General features: G+C 43.4%; 1 protein-coding gene across 3 annotated transcripts in view; it reads left to right on the forward strand.

Annotated features, from left to right (window-relative positions):
* The window catches only part of arhgef10la (Rho guanine nucleotide exchange factor (GEF) 10-like a), an 89,005-nt gene that overhangs the window by 21,105 nt on the left and 46,844 nt on the right, over positions 1–21,056 (forward strand). For all 3 annotated transcript variants that reach the window (XM_076147198.1, XM_076147199.1, XM_076147200.1), the window contains 9 exons: positions 316–393; positions 1,505–1,684; positions 2,810–2,926; positions 4,729–4,821; positions 5,605–5,775; positions 7,960–8,105; positions 8,917–9,086; positions 12,835–12,950; positions 14,256–14,383. In XM_076147198.1, coding sequence (XP_076003313.1) covers positions 316–393; positions 1,505–1,684; positions 2,810–2,926; positions 4,729–4,821; positions 5,605–5,775; positions 7,960–8,105; positions 8,917–9,086; positions 12,835–12,950; positions 14,256–14,383 — 1,199 coding nt within the window. The remainder of the gene's footprint in view (positions 1–315; positions 394–1,504; positions 1,685–2,809; positions 2,927–4,728; positions 4,822–5,604; positions 5,776–7,959; positions 8,106–8,916; positions 9,087–12,834; positions 12,951–14,255; positions 14,384–21,056) is intronic.

Raw genomic sequence — 21,056 nt, forward strand, 5'->3', positions numbered from 1 at the left:
TGAATATCTAGATTGAGCCAGACTGAAGTTATTTGTGTATATATGTATATAGCTTTATGCTTAGTTCTCTTTAACCTGTTTTGAAAGGTCCCGTGTTTTCTTTTAACACAAACAGCCTTTTAATGTCACAAGCAATCCAATGGGGCCTTGTTCAAACAGACAAGTCCTCTTTAAGTCTTTTTCCTCCTGTGACAAACACATGATTACAGTGCAATCCATCAACCTGTACCGTGCGTAACAGAAAACCCACCACACGATGCAGCCCATCATGGCCTCTTAGCGCCGCATTTCCTAACTGGTTTGTTGTCGACGCAGGTTGTCAGACGCCATATCCTCGGCTCCATCATTCAGAGCGAGCGCAGCTACCTGGAGTCTCTCAGGAGGATCCTGCAGGTGAGCTGTTTAGTCCCAGACGTCCTCTTCTGCCACATGCAATATCTTCACCGTTTAGCCATTATGAATGATGCTAAAGAGAGACAGAGCATTATCCATCACACTACCAAGGTGTCTGGGCATAAATAATCTTGATAAAACAGCTGTCCTCATTTCTGGGGCGCTCGGAGAGAGAGGCTGTCGAGCTCTCACATGATGGGGCACAGCCTTTTCTCTTAAATCTCTGTTTTTATTGGGGGGAAGAACGATTTGTTATCACCTCTTTGCAGAAAAACTATGTGAACCCAGTGGAATGGAATCAAGTGCGATCAATGGCTGCCTTACGTGCTGCAAAATCTTTTACCGTCAGGATACAATGTGCTGCCATTGTTGTCGAGTGCCATGATTGTGTGAGGGGTTTAGCTGTTTTGAAATCTCCCTTGTTATTGAGAGAGAGTCCATCCAAGTGGTAAATGGAGCGTCTCTAGACTAGAGAACAGAAAAATAAAAAAAGACAGGCCACAAGCACAATTAGACATTGAGAGCTGTAATTTTCATCATTGCTGTAAAGCAGATTGCACAGTTGTTCACGTCGTGCCGCCTGCTCATGCTCCATCTGCTGGTGATTCATTTGCAGTGATGGATTTATGGAGATGTGGGTTGCGAAACATCAACAAAACAATGGCACAGTTCCAACTGCATGTAGGTTTCATCTGTGTTTAGCATGCTCCCAGTAAGCGTGTCTGCCTGTCCACACCTCTGTAGGGTTTACCGTCATTCTCACCGCGCTCTTTGACTAAATATTCAATGAATGCCCCTTTCACCGTGTTGCTTTTGCGTCTGCAACAGCGCTGCCAGCTGCCTCCCCTGGTTATTATCCTGTCTTTATGATACAAGTCACCTTGAGTTCTGAACATGTTTGCTAGTGGCAAAAGCTGTTTTATGGGTGAATCCTGTGGATTGATGTGCTTTGCCGTTGCCATGGCTGCGTTTCCTATTTCTCTTCAAGTTACTTTCCTCTGTTGTCCCTGACTTGTCTGTGTTTGCCATTGGATAAAAACAACAAGGAGGTGCTTAAGAAAGATGCAGTGCCACGTTTTTTACACATTTCTTTCCTTCTCAATCTCTCCAGGAATACCACAGACCGCTGATGGAAGCTGATCCACGCATCCTGAGTCCACGGAAAATCCGCCCAATATTTTTCAGAGTCAGGGAGATCACACAGTGCCACTCCATGTTTCAGATTGCACTGGCGTCACGTGTGGCTGAGTGGGACAGCAGCGAAAAAATCGGCGACTTATTTGTTGCCTCGGTTAGTGCGTGTGCATGTTTTTTTTTTACTTTTGAAGGCTTTTTGTTGCTTCATTGTGTGTCTGGCCTCCGTGTGTGTGTGTGCGACTGGGTGTTTTTCTGCTTCTGAATAAGATGCAATCAAAGACTTTGTTTCTGGGTACAAGCACTAATTTTCTCCTTGGCATTTCTGTCTCGCATTAAAGCACCATTTCTGCTCACCGGATTTATAATGAGCTACAGGTTTGAGACTGAGCAAACAGGGATAGTTTACCCCAAACAAGAAGTCAATTACAGTTGTGATGAATATCTCCTCTGCATTCAGCGCTCGCTGAAATATGTGTTTACAGATTTTGGCACGAAAATAATAGCTTTCCATATGAGATTTTCCGTTCTGAGTCTCTGCAATGTGCTCATCCATAAGGCCTGCTCATTATTCGGCTATTAGAGGGGCTGATTCGACCCTCTCGCACTCAGATGGTCATTATAACGTTGCTCCATTGATAATCTCAAACACACCACCAGTGGGGACCACACTGAAGGTGTGCGCTCCTCGGCAAGCTGCTTTTTTTTGTCAATGTATTCTTTACTTGCCGGGCCTGTAGTCGTCTTTATTAAGAGTCCCTTTGCAGCACAGAGGCAGTACCCTAAAGAGAGCGTGAACAAAGAAGGTTAATCCCTTCATGCAACATCCTAATTTCTTGACGATTCCATAGACTGTTACTATCAACTGCCCGGTGTGGGTTAAATTGAGGAGGGAAAATGAAGGACTAACTCACAATAGACATCCTCCCACACACACGCTAACGCTCAGCCACCTCATTTCTCCCTGCCCGTCCTCCGAAATGGCCTGTAACAGGTGTTGTGTTCTCCAAGATGGGAAATACATTCAATCTTGAGTACTATATTTATATATTGCCATTTTCTAACCTCTCTTTACATTGAAATTAACACGTGTGATTCCGCGCATACAGGCTGGTAACCGAACAGTGAAGCATCATTCATGATGTTAGAGGAAATTACATGTTTGCATCTGTGTGGACCTGTAAAGATGGAAGAATTGAACACAGAGCACTGGACCCCCTGTTTGGCAGGATGTTGTTATGTTAATGATTTCAGAAATTGATGTGTTTTTCTCTTTCCACAGTTTTCCAAGTCTATGGTGCTGGATGTATACAGCGACTATGTCAACAACTTCACCAATGCCATGGCTCTGATCAAAAAGGCCTGCATGTCCAAACCGTCTTTTCTGGAATTCTTAAAGGTGAACTTCAGCTTACAACCCACATTAAGGGGGCTATGTTTTCACCTGCTTCTTTTGGTGTGTATATTACCATTATCACTCGGAAAAAATGTGAAATTGACAAATCTCCTGACTCCGGGAAGAACCCATTAATGTAGGTGTGCATCTGGATCATATCTGGACTATCAATAGGTGCAATTTGGTCTGGATCTGGGTAAGGACATCAATAGAATTGCTATAAAGTAAAACAGCGGAGATGATGCACATTCTGCAGCATACACAAGTGTTGAACTTAAAGCAATAGTTTGGGAGATATAAAGAAGTCTGGGTATTGGGTCTGTTTGTGTTGCATTGGTGGAGGACTGAGCTTGTTTTTTTTACCTTGAAGTGATTCTTCATTTGTTTTCCTCTGTAGTGTTCAGTGCAAACAGAATCCAGTAAATACTTCAACATAAAAACTTGAAAATACAGTGATTACTAAAGAGGCTGCTAGATAATTAAATTGACGAAAATTGGAGACTATTCTTATGCATCCACTGTACCTGTTCTAACCCTTGAAAGGTTGTCTAGGTGATGAATAAGTTCTGTTATGAAAATATACTCTGACTAGAATTTGCAAATTAGCACTCATCTCCAAATAAGTGTATGCCAGACATTTGATGAAGCACAGATTGTGGATTCAGAAGGCATTGCAGGAGATTAATGACGCCGTTGTAAGCGTATAAGTGGAGCAACTTGACAGTTCTCCACACCCTGACAATCAAGATGTGTCCTATTGTTAACGGCTCGCCTCAGATATTAAGGGATCATCAACAGGCTGGGTGGTGCCGCTGTTGATGGAGGGTGCCAATCAATGATTTAAATGTGATTATCCTTATGCGCACAGCGTTTGTGTATAGATAGAGCTGTGATCATCGAGCCGCGCCGCTGATTTACCAAGCCAGATCACTCAGACGACAGACAGCCCTCCATTTTACGCCAGAGTAACATGCGCCCTTTCCACTCCCATGACGGGTTTCTCCCTCTTTCACTATTGCAGCACTTACTGACACAACAAAGAATACACTCGCAAGACATGGGCAGAAAAACACACTAACACAAGGGCACTTCTTTTATTATCTTCCTTTCAAAGCGTCATCCATGCAAGGAGAATTGGACAAGGACACATTTTTCTATCAAAAATTGTAGTTGAATAAAAAGTTAAGTACTGTATATTCTGATGACTTCATTTGCAGGGGAGAAAACCTTCATATTTTTTTTATTTCTTTTTGAGCAAGTCACACTGGCAAGCACGATTTCAAAATCTGTAAATGTAGAATTCTGGACTTTCCGTCTCAAACCCCGTCCAAAGGTGACAGATTGTTGATCAATTAGTATCATTTAGCTCACTTCAAGTTAAGAAACCAAATTGCATCATGTACTGCATTCACTTCGAAGCAGACCTTTTTTTGTTTGATTTCAGTTTCAGAGTTGATCTTTTGCAACCTTTATATCATACCATCTGTGAAATGTGTCCAGTGATCTGCTGTTATGCACTGATGTTGCCATGGCTGGTGCAGATTTTACACTTTTAAACGGAAATGATAAGATAGTTTGACCTACACCCACAGCAATGCATTAGACATAACAGGCTCAAAAAACATCTCCTCTTTCATACTCGTATGACTAACAGACCTCGATTTTCATCCTGCATACGCCCACTCACATGCCTACACGTGGTCTACAGAGAATACTGCCGAGTACTTCTCAAAGTTGAAGGAGAATAGTTATAATGGAAGTATACGTCTTGAGTTGTAAGTTATGTTTCTATCCCTCATTTGTAGAAGAAGCAGGCATCCAGCGTTGACCGCATCACATTGTACGGCCTGATGGTGAAGCCCATTCAACGGTTCCCGCAGTTCATATTGCTTTTGCAGGTACAGATTTGTTTTCATTTATTTATTTGATCAGTTCGAGTGCTTTAAGTTGTGCGAACTACAACATTTTGAGATGCTTGGAGTAGAATATCAAAGATTCAGAGGCACACTCCGTATTAAAGATGAGATGCAGGGCCATGGAATCAATGATGGATTTCAAATTATCCAAAGCACAAGAAGTTAGGGTTAGGTCAAGTCTGAAAAGTAGCTGCCTGCAGTTTCTTCATATTTTTGTCTTTACTATTTGACTCTTCCTCTTTGTATACTTCCTTTCCTTCCCATTCAAAGATTTAGTTTTGAGCTTGACTTGCAGGAGCTGCACCAGCTCATTTCATCCCTCAGTAGGCATTGATTATCCATGAATTCAAAAGATAAGTTATGAATGTGAATCAGGCATTTTCGTCTAGCCTACCCACAGTGCTCCAAAGAGGAAGTGTGTGTATTAAATCATACATTACAGGAATCTGAAGCTTAAGGCACTGAGGTACATGTGAGATGCGTATCATGAAAATCAGTCATTTCACTAACGGTGCGGAAGTTCAAAGAAATATTCCAAAAGTAATACTCTTATGGTTGCTGTTGTCTACAAGAAATAACAGAGCAAAAGTAAAAAATGGAATATGTCCTGAAGCAGTGGCAGGAAAGTGAGGGTACTGTAAACCTACGTGCATATTAAACCTGAATGGACTCAAATTCAGCACTCACATTTATGCAGTCAGTATATTTAAGTAGAAAATGACAATGAATCATAACCACATAGTGAATTCTTTTTTTTTTTTCTAGGACATGCTTAAAAATACACCGAAGGGCCACGTGGACCGTCTGCCCCTGCAGCTGGCACTCACCGAGCTGGAGATGCTGGCTGAGAAGCTGAATGAGCAGAAACGAGTTGCCGATCAGATCGCCGAGACTCAACAACTCGCCCGCAGCGTCAGTGATCGCCTGCTTAGCAAGGTGACTGATGCTCATACACCTTCACTGCACATGGACACACGTGATGATGGACACACACACATCACATATCCCTAATCAAATCACCTGCCCAGCCACTTGGCCCTTTAACTCCTCTACGTTATCTCTGTGAGCCAAATGCCTGTAAATTAAACCAGTGCATAGCAATCGCTTCTATCACTTTTCTACACATTAATCTAGGGAGGCATTTTTATTTAGGGGAATTATCTCCCAGAAATGACGCCCATTATCATTCCTAAACAGCAGCAAATGCAATGGCAGAGGCGTTTCCTCCATTACCACACTGAAATTACAGTCCTGCTGCTGCAAATCTGAACAAATGCTGCTCTGAATAAGAAGAATTAGGGGGTAAATGAGACATTTAATTGGAAACTGTAAGAGAGCTATCTCTTTCACCCCGCTGCTCTCCTTCCTTCTCTTTCCCCTCAGCCTCTCTCCACTTTACATCTCTTCTCTTCGCCTCTGCACCCTCTTGCTTACTTTCTTAGTGCACTTACACTCGCTCCTTCTCTTTCTCTAGTGTGACTGCCTCCTCCACTGTCTTTCTACATCTCCCCCTCCCCCCTCCGCCGTTTATTTCTCTCTATCAGCACTTGCTTTCCAGGACCCTAAGATGAGCTGATTCGGCCAATCTCCTCAACTCCACACAGAATTCCATTTGCTGCGGTGACACTGCAGAATTCCAATAGGAAACAGTCTCCTCTATTACCCCTATAACCATCCAATGAAATATTCATTCTTTGTCTCAAAGCACCAAACTTTGCCGGAATAGGACAGATAACAATGTGAGTGAGAATGGGCTACACACACACAGACACACACACGCGGTGCGGTGACCTCTGTGGGTATTGAGCCTTGAAGACTTTAAGGGTCCTATCCTATAGTGACCCACCTCTTGAGGGAGCTGTACTGTTTTGTGGCCATCAAACGACAGTCCCAGGCAGGGTAATGACTCATTTTGTGTGCAATCTGAGCTCCCGCCAAAAGCAGCGACAGATTGCCCGCAGAAAGGACGTCCTGTTCTGTGAAATGTGGTCAGACTTGTTGCTGCAGTGCGGCTGTGGCAGGAAAACAGTGCACAGTTTGCTAAAGAATTGTGCTTGTTGAACAAACACAAACATGAAGAGAAGTAATCAGGATGCTGAGATGCTGACTCCATGTTTGGATTGCATCTGATGTTTGCAATAGTGGTGTCACTTAAATTGTGATGAATCCAGGTTAGAGGATTGCTGCAGCACACATAAAACTGAAACCACTGATTTAGGGAGTCATAAAAGGAAGCAAGGCCGAAAGGATAAACAAACCTTTTTTTGTGGCTATTCTCCTTGCCAAACACATGGGTAGAAAGCACAGAATGGGCCGGCACACTCAGGGCATAAATTGCTCTATCTATTATTGGATTCATTGTGTGGGTGCACATGGGTGTAGGTGACCATGCTGCAAACTTAATGCATTTGTGGCCATTTGTGTGTCTGTGTGTAGCTCCCTCACTGTTGTGGAAAGGATTGTGCGTCCCAGTGTGCAGAAAGCTAAACTATTTTGGGCTTCCCAGTAGATGGATGGTGGAGGCAGAAAGACAAAGAATAATCTGAAATTAGTGTTGTCGCACTGTCCCACTGAAGGCTGCCTTTGGTCCCTGCGCTCTCTACTGTAAACAGGTGTGCAAGGAAAAGATAGCTGAAGAACAAGTCCTCTCTCTCCCACTAAATCCTCTCAACACACAGGCTACAGATGTTACTTCAGGATGTGTGTGTGTGTGTGTTTGTGTGCGTGCGTGCGTGCGAGTACACGAGCACCACACACACACAGACACAGACACACACAGACAGACACAGACACACACAGACACACACAGACACACACAGACACAGACACGCACAGACACACACAGACACAGACAGACACAGACACACATACACAGACAGACACAGACACACATACACAGACACACAGACACAGACACAGACACACAGACAGACACACAAACAGACACACACGCACACACTTGTGCGACCTTCAGTAACATGAATGTGTTGCTAATCTGTGATGAGACATCTGTTCCTTCAAGTGTAACCCCTGCGTCCTCCAGGCACTGAACTCCAGACGACTGTCCCTTTGTTGACGCTGTCTCCTCTAACTCTCATCTGATTGCCGTGTCCCTTTTAGCAACTGAACTCGGAGCAGGGGTCACTGGTCCTTTGTGAAACGCTTATTGAGACTGTGTACGGCGAGCGGGGACAAGTCCTGAAGTCCAAGGAAAGAAAGGTCTTCCTCTTTGATGATGTGCTCATCTGTGCCAACATAAATGTCAAGTAAGTCCCTCTTGTCGAACAAGCCAGACTAAAGCCCAAACTTTGCTAATTCATCCTTTATGCAAAGTTCTCTCATGAAACTCTGTTTATGCTGCGGATGGAGATTGTGCTAAACTGTATGCACAAGGCTTGCCTGTGATGCCTGATGTTTCGCAAGAATATGTTGGCAGCCTGCACAGTAAAGAGAAATAGCTACTGGGGGTTCTGAGAACTATCAGGACTTGCAGGAGTTTTATCAGCTTTGAACAAATGCTGGGATGACTAACTACAGCTACAGGAGCGTTAGATTACTGACATAGAACATTTTTGGGTTTCTCTCCAATTTATCATCGGTGACAGCGCCATTGATCACATCTCTCTTCCTCTTGAGAGAGAGAGTAAACAGGAAACGTAGCTGTTATATTTTTTGCAAAGCTCTTGTCAAAGACGTCGCTGAGAGCCCTACTGTTCAGCTTTCAAAGTAATTATCACTCTGTGTCCCATTCAACTTGAGTGTCCCAACGTTGACTTTGTCTGCCCTCGAGGATTTTGACAAACTGATCACATTGTTGATTGTCTGCATGATTACAGGAATATATGAATAGCAATGAACTCCTCTTCGCAGCCGGGGGTGCCATTTGGCGGTGAACATAGCTGATCATACAGATTCTAGTTCCAACTCCCAAGTCTTCGTGACATATCAAAGAGCTTCTCCTCCTATAGAGAGCCGGGATTAGTTATGTTAGCAGGATACAGCTACGAAGAGAATTTCTCTGAAGTTGCTTTCCCTCTTGATTATCCTCCCTAATGTTTTTCCTCTTGTATCCACCAGGGGGCCTCCAGATATCAGCAGCCTGGTCCCTGTCGGCCCAAAGTACACCATGAAGTGGAGTGCCCCCTTGCAGCAGGTGCAAGTTGTAGAAGTTGGACAAGAGGGCTCTCAGAGCAAAGATACCTTCTTCCAGCAAAGCGGGGCGAGGCGGGGGAGCGTCTGCGCTTCAGGTATACCGAAATAAACGACTGATTTCACGCTATCTCTCTCCTGTCCCGCATGTCTCATCCTTTACTTAATCTCATCATTTGGACAGATTTTTAGTCTCAGCCCCGTACTCTGAGTCAACGAGGCTAATCTTTTTCTGTTGTGAAGCGTCCCACTGAGGGCTTGAAGATGCATCCGTACTCCTTGTCACGTTGATTGAGGATGTGTATGTGAGGGGGATAGTGATGATGGTCACTTGTTCCCATCTGCTTGGGGTGTTTTATCTTGGAGAGAGATGTGGGGCGAGGAGGCCCACTGCTGCAGCATCCCTACAGTCTCATTTCACTCTCTGATAGACCACAAACACATCCAGAAGTGGAGTCATCAATCTGAAGAGATTATTCCCTTCCTTTCCAGGCCCAATTAGAGAGCCAGCAGCAGCGGATAGGAATCGCTGGTTGAAACACTAGTTCTCCCACCACCCCTCACAAAACTCCGGTGTATACAGAGCTTGACGAGATCCCTGATAAATGTGCCATGGGAAAAGGGAGATACAAAGCTTTATCAGGATGTAATGGTACAGGCTTTAAAGTTGCAGCTCCATGACTTAAATATTAATGGTGACTTCCCCCTGTGTCACACTCGGTGAGCAGCTGCTGTTTTTAGGGCTGGTTTAGACTCTCACTGGATTAAGTTTTTGCTGTTGTTCAGGTCTGCACTCGTTTGCACGGAAGCTCGCTGCAAGCTGTGGGGATCACTCAAGGTGAGCTCCCTCCATGCGGGTCCCTCTCCCCTTGTCTAACTTTTCAAATGTTATGCTCCTCAGACGGCGCTGAGTTTTGAGTCGGACATATTCCACAGCATTTTTCCAGCCTTTCCGACATGGTGCGGTCACCTTAATCATGTCTTTTCAGAAACCTCTCTGACCATCTGTGGGGCCATTCCCCAACTTTCCACTCAGACAGTCTGTCCCATCTATTTATAGGTTCTTTCCCCTGTGATGTCATTCAGTGGGACATCCAGAATGAGTCCTGTGCTCCCTCAGCATGGCTCAAAATGGAGCCAATTTTCATATTTCTTAGTGCTGGTGCTGTCCTTTATGAATTTGGCCTTTAGGGAAATGCAGGGCTGTCATTCTCTCTCACTTTTTATTTATTTATCTGTTTTTTTTTCTTAGCCCCAAGACACAAGGGCTCCCCAGTATATGTATTCTTTTCCTGAATGCTGACTAGGCTGGTGAAGACTACTCTCATGCAGCCATTGAAGAGGATATACAGTATTATTTACATTTACATTTAGTCATTTGGCAGACTCCTATCCAAAGTTATGTACATATGAGGTTTCGATACAACACAAGCCTATATGTAGTCCGGCGAGAACAACCATACGGATATTGTGACGGACAATGTGGCTATTTTCATTTATTTAGAAACCTTTGCAATGCTTTAATGTGCAAAATAGATATTGATTCTCTTCAGTTCTCTCTTTAGTCAGTCACTGCTGTGCATACTGAGCGAGATAGTAAATAGAAGTTATAATCCTTAACTTTTAAAAGGAATAATAGTTTGTTCCACAGAGTTTTTGCTTTATGAGTCATTCGACTGATGTAGTTTTCACACAAATCAGTGTAGGATTTTTCACAAATCGTGATCGATCCGATGACGCAGAATGAAGCAGGACGTAGATTTTGAGACATTTCAGTAGGTGGCAGTATGGACATTTTTTGCAAGCTCTCTGACCACAAACAATGTTATAAAAAAAAGGCGTTTTTGAAGTCGGAACAAAAAGAAGAGAAAAGTTCTGGAACTGATGCTGAAGTGGCGAGAAGAACTTCACATTGATTTGTTTGGATGACAAGTGACATCTCCTTGTTTTGACAGTTGTGTTTTGTAAGGAATTATGGTGGTTATTGTTTGGCAACCTGCTGTTATTACCCCATCTTCTGTTACATGTCAGTTGCAAGACAAAGAAATGCAATTTCAAATTGTTCAAGAAATACTCCCTACTACACCACACTATAAAACTGGGGGAAAATAACCGACAGCACATGGCCGCTTTAATTCTCCCACCATTACACGGTAATTAAGTCCAAACTTGGTGAACAGGTTGGCCATAATCCAGGAATGAAGCCATTCAATTTTGGTACTGGCTAGCCTGGTGATGGTGTAATAACCAGTTTTAGGTTTTGGCCAATAACTCTGTCTGCTCCAGCCAATAACCTGTCATGATTGGAGGACTGCACAGCCTTGGTAGAGTTATGCGCGCTCTTCAAGTGCCTTCTTGTTATTGCTCTTTCTGTTCTGACATGCTGCCGGTACCACTGTACAGTTTGATGATCAGAAATGTAACAGTAGGCTTTGGTGGCAGATTAGACAAGGATTTTCATGCAGGTGTGGAAACTGAATTGTCTTTAAATCCATTGGCTACCATCGCTGGCATTGCAGTTAAGTGCTATATAGCGGAGTTATTCCAGAGAAAGTAGAGATAGACCCCTCTAGGCTCTGGCCTTCTACACTCATGAGCTACGTGACTGGCAAACAATGTGTAAAGCTGTGTCTGAGTGTGAAAACCATATCCTGCCTCACCAACGGGATTACGCTGGATTACAACTCAGCACATTCACCTCTGGGGTTGTAGCCAGCAGCAAGTCCCCAGAGAGCTCGACAAACCTGTACAGGGGTCCGGGCAATCTCTCCGGAGAGGACAGGAAGACAATGTTTTTGCAGCTCGGAGTGCACCCTTTTATATTTAGATGTCTCCCCTATTGATTTCCTTGCACAGATGACAGATGTCAGTGGCTGCAAGTGTCAAAGATCCCATTAAATCCCAAAAGGCTCGATGGAGCTCTTTAAATGAACAATGCCAGTCCACCTCTCTCTCTCTCTCTGTGTCTCCCTCTCTTTCCTCTTAGAGCTTTACATTCACTCCATTTATGCATGTGTATAGACAGAAGGCAGCAGGTCCCACCGGAGGATCATGCCTCACTAAGCCCCCCTACCGTCTTAGCTCATGCTTTATTATGAGGCAACAGTGACAGTACGGGACAGCTCGGGAGCAAAATCTACCTGCAGAATTTAATTAGGTGGTTCTCGTGGAGCCGGCTGCTGGGGAGACGTCGGCCGAGGGGGGTTGGTCTAGTAAGGGGGGGGCATGGCAGACAGAAGGAGACAGAGCTATTGATTCTCAGCAGTGGGAGAGAGAGACTTTGAAGGTAGTGGGTTTCAAATCGATGCTGAATTTTCCGTCTAATAAGACACCTACATTCCAGCAAAAGGCCATCATACAGCTCCAAATAAGTTTCTCCATCTTATTTTTTTTAACTAGTATAGCCCTCTGTAGTTCAACAGATAATAAAGATTGATCCATCTACACAGTGAACTTCTTATTGGTGCCACTAGGGGTTCAGCAAAAGCAGCTATTATTTCTGCACTCGCACTGTCTCCCAGGTGCTATGTTGTTATATACTGCTGGGTTGTTTAATGATTTTCCTAGATACAGTATGATGCTCATAGAGGAAATGGGTGTAGCCATGTTTATTAACAGATTGTATACTCAGATGGATTGCATTATAGTTTATTATATATAGGGTAGTATGTACTGTATATGTAAGTTGTAAAATCAAGTCATAATGATGATTAATCATAAAACATTTTTATTGATTGTAACCTTGTCTTTTCCTTTTATGTGTGTATTTTGTGTGCACATGTGTTCATATACAGTATGATTGTAATTCTGCAATCTTCTAATCTTATTGTGTTGCCCATCTCTTAGGTAAAGCCATCCTGGGACCTCCACGGCTCTACCAGGAACTGCAGGAGCTGCAACATGACCTTTCTGTGGTGGAGGAGGTCACGCTCCTTGTGGGCACACTGCAGGGGACATACCAGGTGCGTTTACCTTTACTCATTCTGGATTCTTTCAGGGAACTACTGTGTATCATAAGGCACTTAAAATGCAATAAACTTGGACAAAAGGCAGTATTTGAGTTATAGGTCTCCTTAGGATAGAAGGCCAAACTATATTTTCTTACATTTATCACACCTCGATACAGCCTAGTCTATTTTTTTCTGGCATTTTAAAAGAATGTGCTAGCTTTATTCCAAAAGAACACTTTATTTTTTGTGCGTGATAGAAATTATTTATAATGCCCATTATCACAAGGTATTGACTGAAAATATATGAAATATGAATGACTTTCTGTCAACTGCAGCTTGCCTTACAATAGCTCCTCAGCCATGTGAAATCAAGTGGAACACAGAGAGCAAAGTCAAAATATGAAGTATGCACAGATGATTTATAATGCAGGACTCTACGCTGTTACCTAAAAGATCAAGCTGGGATGCTACAAAGACATCCAATTGGGGAAATAATCATCAGCTATTCCTATTAAAGAAAATGCAAAAGGAGATTGAAGATTTTTTAAAGAGCAATCAAAGCATAGCCTCACTCACTTCTTAATTCATCAATTTATTAAGGCAGAAGTTGAAGTTTCCTCACCAACTGTGACAGAATTGTGGGAATGAGATGTTCACTTTGATAAAGACAGATGTGTCAGATTTGCTGCGTTCTAAAAGAAACTAGCGGTCTCCCTCCTGTTGCGTTCCACTTCCCAGACACTTCCCGCTAGTCTGCCGCAAACGCACTACTAAGTGAGCCGTGCAACAAACGGCACAAGCAGGAGAAGGCAAACTCCAGCAATCACCAAAGAGCCTCTCAGGCTAATGGTGCCACCTTTGCCTCCCTGCTCTTAATGAGCCGAACGTCCTGTGGAGGAGGGATACTGGCCTTGCTGTAAATGACTGATTTTCACTCGCTACCCTGTCATAATAACATTGTCCGCCACACAAATGGAGGAAATATTTCTGCACAGCTCATTGACTTCAGGAAATTGATTTGCCTCTATTTGATTTGAGAGAATAGATTCAGAATAAAATGGGTGCAGAAGTTGAAGTGAATTTAATGTTAAATTTCAGATGCTAGTAACTGATTGATGGAAAGAATCTAGTGTGCAGCAGTGAAGTTTTATATGAGTACATGCGGGAATATTTCTTTTAGTTATGGTGTATAACTATCTCAACACGTCTACTCTGTGCACTGCAACTACTGCTGTACTCTCAGGAGCTCATGATGTCCTATATCTGAGCTTAACTGCTGAGGGACACCTTTTTAACTGTGTGTGTTTTCTATCAAAGAACCTGAATACCACTGTGGCCCAGGACTGGTGTCTGGCTCTGCAGAGGCTTATTCGCATCAAAGAAGACCAGATCCAGAGTGCTAACAAATGTCGCTTGCGCCTGCAGCTGCCCGGCAGGCCAGACAAGTGAGTAGTACCTCAAAATCAGACCTGACACTCAAATAAAATCTATATATCAGCAGATGAATGCATATATATGTGTAACAAGCAGAGAGCAAATCTTTGTTGTGTAAATTGCTTCATTGCCCATCGGCTGACCCTTTTGCAACTTTTCAAGATAATTACTTTAATTTAGTTTCTTTTAATTTATTTTTTTAACAAAGCTAGATTCAAACCATGTTATGCATTATGCAGTCCCTCCAGATTTTCCACATTCCCGCGATCACATTATTTATGTAATTTCAACAGGGGTGCACACAGCAGTGTAATAAGTCACTATAGTATATGTGCTTAAAATTTCAGGAAATTAGTGATTTTTATAGCAAAAACCGTGAATTTCTGGGGGGACTGATTATGGCCACACTGACTTTTTCATTCTTCATAATCCCTCAAATGATACAGTCCCTCGAATGCTTTCCTATTGTAACACATGGCCTGGACAAATTGTTCTTTTTTAAGTATCCTACTGTTCACTTCACTATCTCCTGTACCACTCATGGGTTGGATCGCTATCATACTTGGTCGACATGCTGTGTGTGTTTCTTCCCGTCATGTCGCATCATTTCTGAAAATTGGCTGCTTTTGTCACTTGACCTGCATCTTTGAGCCCCCATCTTGGCCGCCATTTGTTGTTTTGGCATTTCTCAAGGACCGCAGAGGAGAGTTGTATGTGAAGCTGGGCAAGCAACCATGTTATGGTTATTGAGAGAGAACTTGTTGTACAAGGAAGGGGAGCACAACATACACACTCTTTGGTACTTCGCAGTCAGAGCAAACGGTTGACACAGTAGATCAGTAGCTGTCCATGCAACAAACATTTACCCAGTTTTTATTGGGTTTCAATATTATGACACAGTTATGTCTATTTGGCAACATGACATCTCCTTGGCAACGGCTCACACAACCAAAAAGATACCAATCAAAATCACCAGAATTAGTTGTTCTCTCATATATGCACAAAACTGAATGATTATGCCAGTCTGAACAACACAATGCATACAATTTAGGTTCAATATTGTATATCATATAGTGTATGTCCCACACTATAAATCTATATGCTGTGGTTGTTTGTTTAATTACTCACAGGGGATTGGCAATTTGAAACATAGTTGCTATAGTATAGATTACATGCCGCGAGATGATCCAGCTCAAAGTCATCCTCATCTACATACTGGCACAGCTGCAGAAAGCCAAATTTCTTTAAGCATTTGGAAAAATGGGATATTAATTTTTGCTATACTTCACTGCTATTATTAATCTTATGACCTTAGGCTTTCGCAATTTAAATGTAATGCTCCTTTAGTTTTTATAGACTTAGTAGAGTATGAATTAATATAGTGGAGTAAACTGTGGTAATGTGATGAAATAGTCATTTAATAACCCATACAGTTTTGAGAAGATTTGAATTTTTAATGCACCTCTGATATTCATATTGTTTTCTATGCCTTCCAAATAGAAGGAAATTGAACACTGCAGTAGTCATGGTTATTTTCATGTTACCAGTAATCCATGTATCTCACCATCAGACTCGTGTTCTTTATGTCTACTGTTTTCCGACATGGTCTCGTAAGTGTAATGAGCAAGTGAGCTAGTTTGGTTCTGCACGTCATAAAGTAATCCATCACGGGTAAACTTGTCGTACTTTAGATGTAAATGCGCTCTCATCATTTTGAAGTGGATTGTGGTGGGAGAGGTGACTGCCAAATGACTGAGCGACTACTGACTGAGGGACAAAGTTGGCAAGTAGACAAAGAGCGTATGGGTGCCTCGGAGTTCTAGAGGAAATTGAGAGAGCAAATAATGGCAGATTATAATGGATGCCATTTCATGACCCCTGGTGGGGATAGGATAAGAAAGAATAAGGGGAGGACAAAAAGAAACGATTGTCATAGACCAAGCAAGAGAAAGAGAGTGTGTGAGAGAGAGAGAGAGAGAGCGCAAGAGAGAGAGAGGGAGTGATGATCGACCTCCCCCATGAAAGATTTGGCAATGTGCCGGCAGGGCAGCAGCAGTCAGAGGAGTGGGTCTAATGCATCAGAGCCAGCGAGAATGTAACTATGCCAAGCCAAGCTAAAGTGACAGCTTGAGCAGCAGAGCCGTGCAGATCAGTTCTCCCACATCTCCCAGCTTCCTCGTCGGCTGTTGCAGCAGGCCTGCAGGGCCAATCTGCTTACTCAGATGTTTGGTGGAGCCAGATGTCGTGCTTACAAGAGAGTCCCCGAATTCCCCTTCAAGGGGTCCCCTATTTGCCAATTTCCATTGATAATATCATTAGCAACTGCACTGACAGGATTTCCTGCCCGTGCATACACTATGTGCAAACTGCAGATTTATGTTTAAGGCTTAAACCACTGAGGGCAAGAGCCCAGGCTGAAATTACGGTCGGAGATGGCCACGGAGATTGTGTGGAGAGGAAAAAAAGATAACAATGTCACCTGAAACAGAGAAAACTCCTGCAGGAAAAAGAGCCAATTCTTGGTTTGCTGATAGCAATGTAATTGAGGTTGGGCCTGAGTGTCGCCTGGCTGGACCGGCAGTGGACCTTGGGCCTGGGGGGTTGACAGGTGGCACAGCGGGCGCCCAAACCATTCTGACAGTACCCAGGGTGCAGCAGTGGCAGATTGCAGGGGGGAGCAGCGGGAAGACTCTCTGTCCCTGTCTCTCTTCTCTCTCTCTCTCTCTCTCTCTCTCTCTCTCTCTCTCTCTCTCTCTCTCTCTCTCTCTCTCTCTCTCTCTCAGAATTGTTTCAAGGGCTTGTGTGTGCAGATTACTTCCTGTGCATTCCTACATACTCACTGCTGGCAAATTCACACAATCGTGTGTGCGTGTCGAACAAAGAAACATGCACGTAGAAGTCCGCACTCACATGAACAAACAAACAAACACAGCCAAGCCTTTGCTCTGCTTATGAGAGACGGGGACCACAGCAGGGACCCCCTGTACTGAGTTGGACCCCTCCTGTCTGGCCGCAAGCGTCTCTCTCTGCAGTCAGGCAGCACATCACAGCCTCCACACTGCAAACAGACAGAGTACGTGGAGAGAATCCTGACTGCTGCCTCAAAGGCACCAGCCTACGTGTGTCACAGCAGTTCATTAACATCCTCTGACTGCTTCTGCTGGAGCAACTACTGGCACTGTTACATGGTCCATACTGGCAAGCAACAGATACAGTTCACATTTCATAGTCACACCAAAAGTGTTTATTGTATCATTCCCCTTTCCACCAAGGGACACTACACAAAGACACATGAAGGACCCAGAAACAGCCAGAGATGACGCTGTTGTGTGCTTAAAGCTTCTTTGGTTCGTGGATGATTTCATGTACAGGCTAAACAGGCTACCTCTGAGGGGGAATACATAAATGTAACATTTGTTTTCGCATCAAGGATTTGAGCTCCATTTCTTGGACATTCTGGCAGATTCTAGTCCAAACAGCCAGAGTCTAGTCCAGACAGACATGCTCCCGCAGAAGCACTGGAGGGTCCTTTTGACCTTATCTCAATATCCTAAGAGCAGAAGAGTTTTCTGTTTGCTCCATGTGTCTGAACAGAGCTGTGCTGTGGGTGGCTGCGTGCTCCCGCCTAGCATCTGTCACATTCTTCTGCATTAGTTTATAATAGCACACACACACACACACAACCTTATATTTATCGAGGGGTTGCCTGTTCATTGTATCCTCAGCTTCATATTCACACACATGCATAGGTTCACACTTGGATGTGACTTGGATTAACTGCAGTTATACAACATACATATCAGAGGTACAGAAGTGTGTTTTTCTCTGGCTGCTCATTGTGGAAAACTTTCTTTCAATGTTTAGGTTTTTGTGATATTACACTTGAATTACATCATGGGAACAGACCTGACTGTGAGAAACTGTAACTGCTTTGGCTGTGTCTTCTACACCTCACTGTTCTTCTGCACATATTTTTTTCAAAAGTAGTTGGTTTGTCTTTGTTAATAATGCTACCCCCCGGTAAGACCTCACACATATGACTGTGCCAAATACCGATCTATTAAAGGTCTGCTAGAACTGTGTGTGACTAGATAGTATTTGAATGACAACCAACTATTACCTGTGCGCAACAGTCTATTTATTTATTATGATTATCTTGTGTCATATATAGAATTTATCTGTCAAAGTGGAGTTTGTAATTTGCTAAATGGCAGCAAAATAATTCCCGTTACTAATAATACTGTATGTATGAAGGGCTGATTGGTTCCTTTTCCTTCCACGAGTAGGATTGTAGAGTAGAGTGCAGCGCCCGAATACTGCATAATGTAAATTTTTCTGTGACTGAGTGTCGGTCCCCATCCACAATTAGATAAACAAATACGGAGCAGGTTTTTGCAGAGCAGACAGCTCTGGCTGACTGTTGGAGATTGGAGGTGAACTGTGGGATGGGTGCATGTCAGGCTGCCTCTCATCTCTCCCTTCCACATTTGTCCCGTCCTTGTGCATTTATGTCACACGCGTGCTTTGTCACTGACCTGCTACCATAAATCAGCCAGGCCGGGTCCTTGCTTCACTCCCTTGCCCTCCCCTGGCCCCGCTCCCCTCCCCCCTGCTCCCCTCCCTCTTTGACTTTCCTCGCCTCTCTCAGCTCCCCTCATCTCCGTTCTGCAAGCATGCCCGTATCTAGTTCTACATTCTGGTAGTGCACCACACCTGCACTGCGGCTGTCAATCACTGAGCGTGGAGACTGTGCTCGGCTTAGCATGTTTGATGCTGTGTGGGCATGAAGCATTGTCTAAGCTTCCTGACCAAAAAGACTATTCTGAGCACAGCACGTCTCCGATTCTGTCTTCTGCAAATCACCTCTGTTCAAGCAGCAAATGGTATGACTTATAGCTATTTGTGAAACCTTCGCCTCTTCAGCACATATAAGGGAAATTTGACATCTTAATTTATTCCGGCTTGGCCCGCAATCACCCCCGCTCTATCTAAAAGTGAATTTGCAGTGGACATTGGCAGCTATGACAAATGCAGAGTTGTACGGTGCACTTTTCTCCACTCAATTACTTTCTAATGATGTCTGCTCACTCTTTTCATGCACTCTCTTGTGCTCCCCCATTCTTTCTAACATTACATTTTATTACTGTAGTTGTTCTGTACAGGCGACTGAGACAGACTGCTTCGCTCTTTAAAAAAAAAAGATCCGAGGCCAGACTGCCTAGTTATGACTCTAATAAAGGCTGATCAATCACAGCGCAAACTCAGTGGTGAGGCTGCCAGCTTCCTTATGTGCTTCACAGTGACGCAAAAATATTTTATTTTAGCTTCTTCTCATCGCATTACACTCCACTGACAGGCAAGCAAGAGAAAATTATGAACACAGACATGACTTGTTCTCGATCTATCATACGTTTCTTATAGTTTTGGTCGCTTACTTCAACCCCTGCATGAAAATGTAGTCTTGTTTTCAGTAATATCCCTGTTTTGGTTGTCCTGACTAATCGAGTTTTATTTCATGAATGAATGAATCAGTTGAGCACATAAAGGGAAAACACTTAAATGCTGCTCTGGGAGTTACCTTGCATCTCTGGGCCCATTCTGGTATTGACTTAAGCATTAACTTTGCCTGCTTGCTTATTTAAAGGTGCTCGTTTGACTTGTTTTGATGTGCAAAGAATGCCATGCAGCTATCTATCACTTGAGTTTGGATGTAAGAAGAAAGAAGCCGTGTTGCGGAGCAGAGCAGAGCAGGTTTTGGGCTACGTTGAATCAAAGCATTATCAGTGAACCTTCGCAACAGTAACATACAGTGTCTTTGAACCACCTCACTTTATCTAGTATCAGCTCTCAGGGCTGATAAAACCCATTCTCTCCTTTAGCAGACTGACACTACACCCACAGCCTTCCTACAGCGCCGAAGAGAAAACATTTAGTTTGTTTAAAGACATAAACAGATTCTCTCGAAAAACAGATCAATGAGCCGGTCTGATACATCTTTTTCCTGCATCCAAGCACCTTTTCTTAGGATCCGAGTGTGTAACAGGTTGTTGTTATCTTGCTTGGGTTTGTCCTTAGACCTTTTTCCTCTATACAGTGGCTCTCTAAGTGAGGCCCTGTCTGGACAGCAGTGACCTTGTTTTGGCCCGAACGGAGCTCATACTGCCATACTAAGTAAAAAAGACATATCCTGCAATGATAAAACAAGCGTAACGTTGCAGTAGCTGCTTTCCTTGTGCTTACACCTTTTTTTGTTTTGCTTTCATCTCCTTTCCTCACTTATTTTGTAATGTTGCTATGTGTTGATATTCTCCAGACTGCGCATTGAGATTTAGTTGGGTATATTTCAATTGGTGCATTGCGAATAAGGTATAAGGTAGGAGAGTTGCAAACACATGGGAGTCTCAATCTCATGAGACATCTCTATATCTATCTCCATAAGCCACTATCTAACTTGTGGACACATTCAGATTGCCATTTAAATTCATGGCCGTAAAACTGCCTGTACTGATCTGAAATAAGTGCGAGATGACTTGCAGTTTATCTGAATGTGTGCGTCTAACGAACACATATCTGACAACAGCAGTGACAGGTACACGCGCTCCAGCTTCAGCCTGTTTTGAAAAGCGCCCGCTTCAAAGTACATCACCTGCACCCCGAAACAAAATTAGCATTTGTGGTTAACGT

Source organism: Genypterus blacodes, unplaced genomic scaffold (genome assembly GCF_046128005.1).
Source record: "Genypterus blacodes isolate CSIRO-AG114 ecotype Tasmania unplaced genomic scaffold, CSIRO-AGI_Gbla_v1 ptg000037l_1, whole genome shotgun sequence".
NCBI lineage: Eukaryota > Metazoa > Chordata > Actinopteri > Ophidiiformes > Ophidiidae > Genypterus > Genypterus blacodes.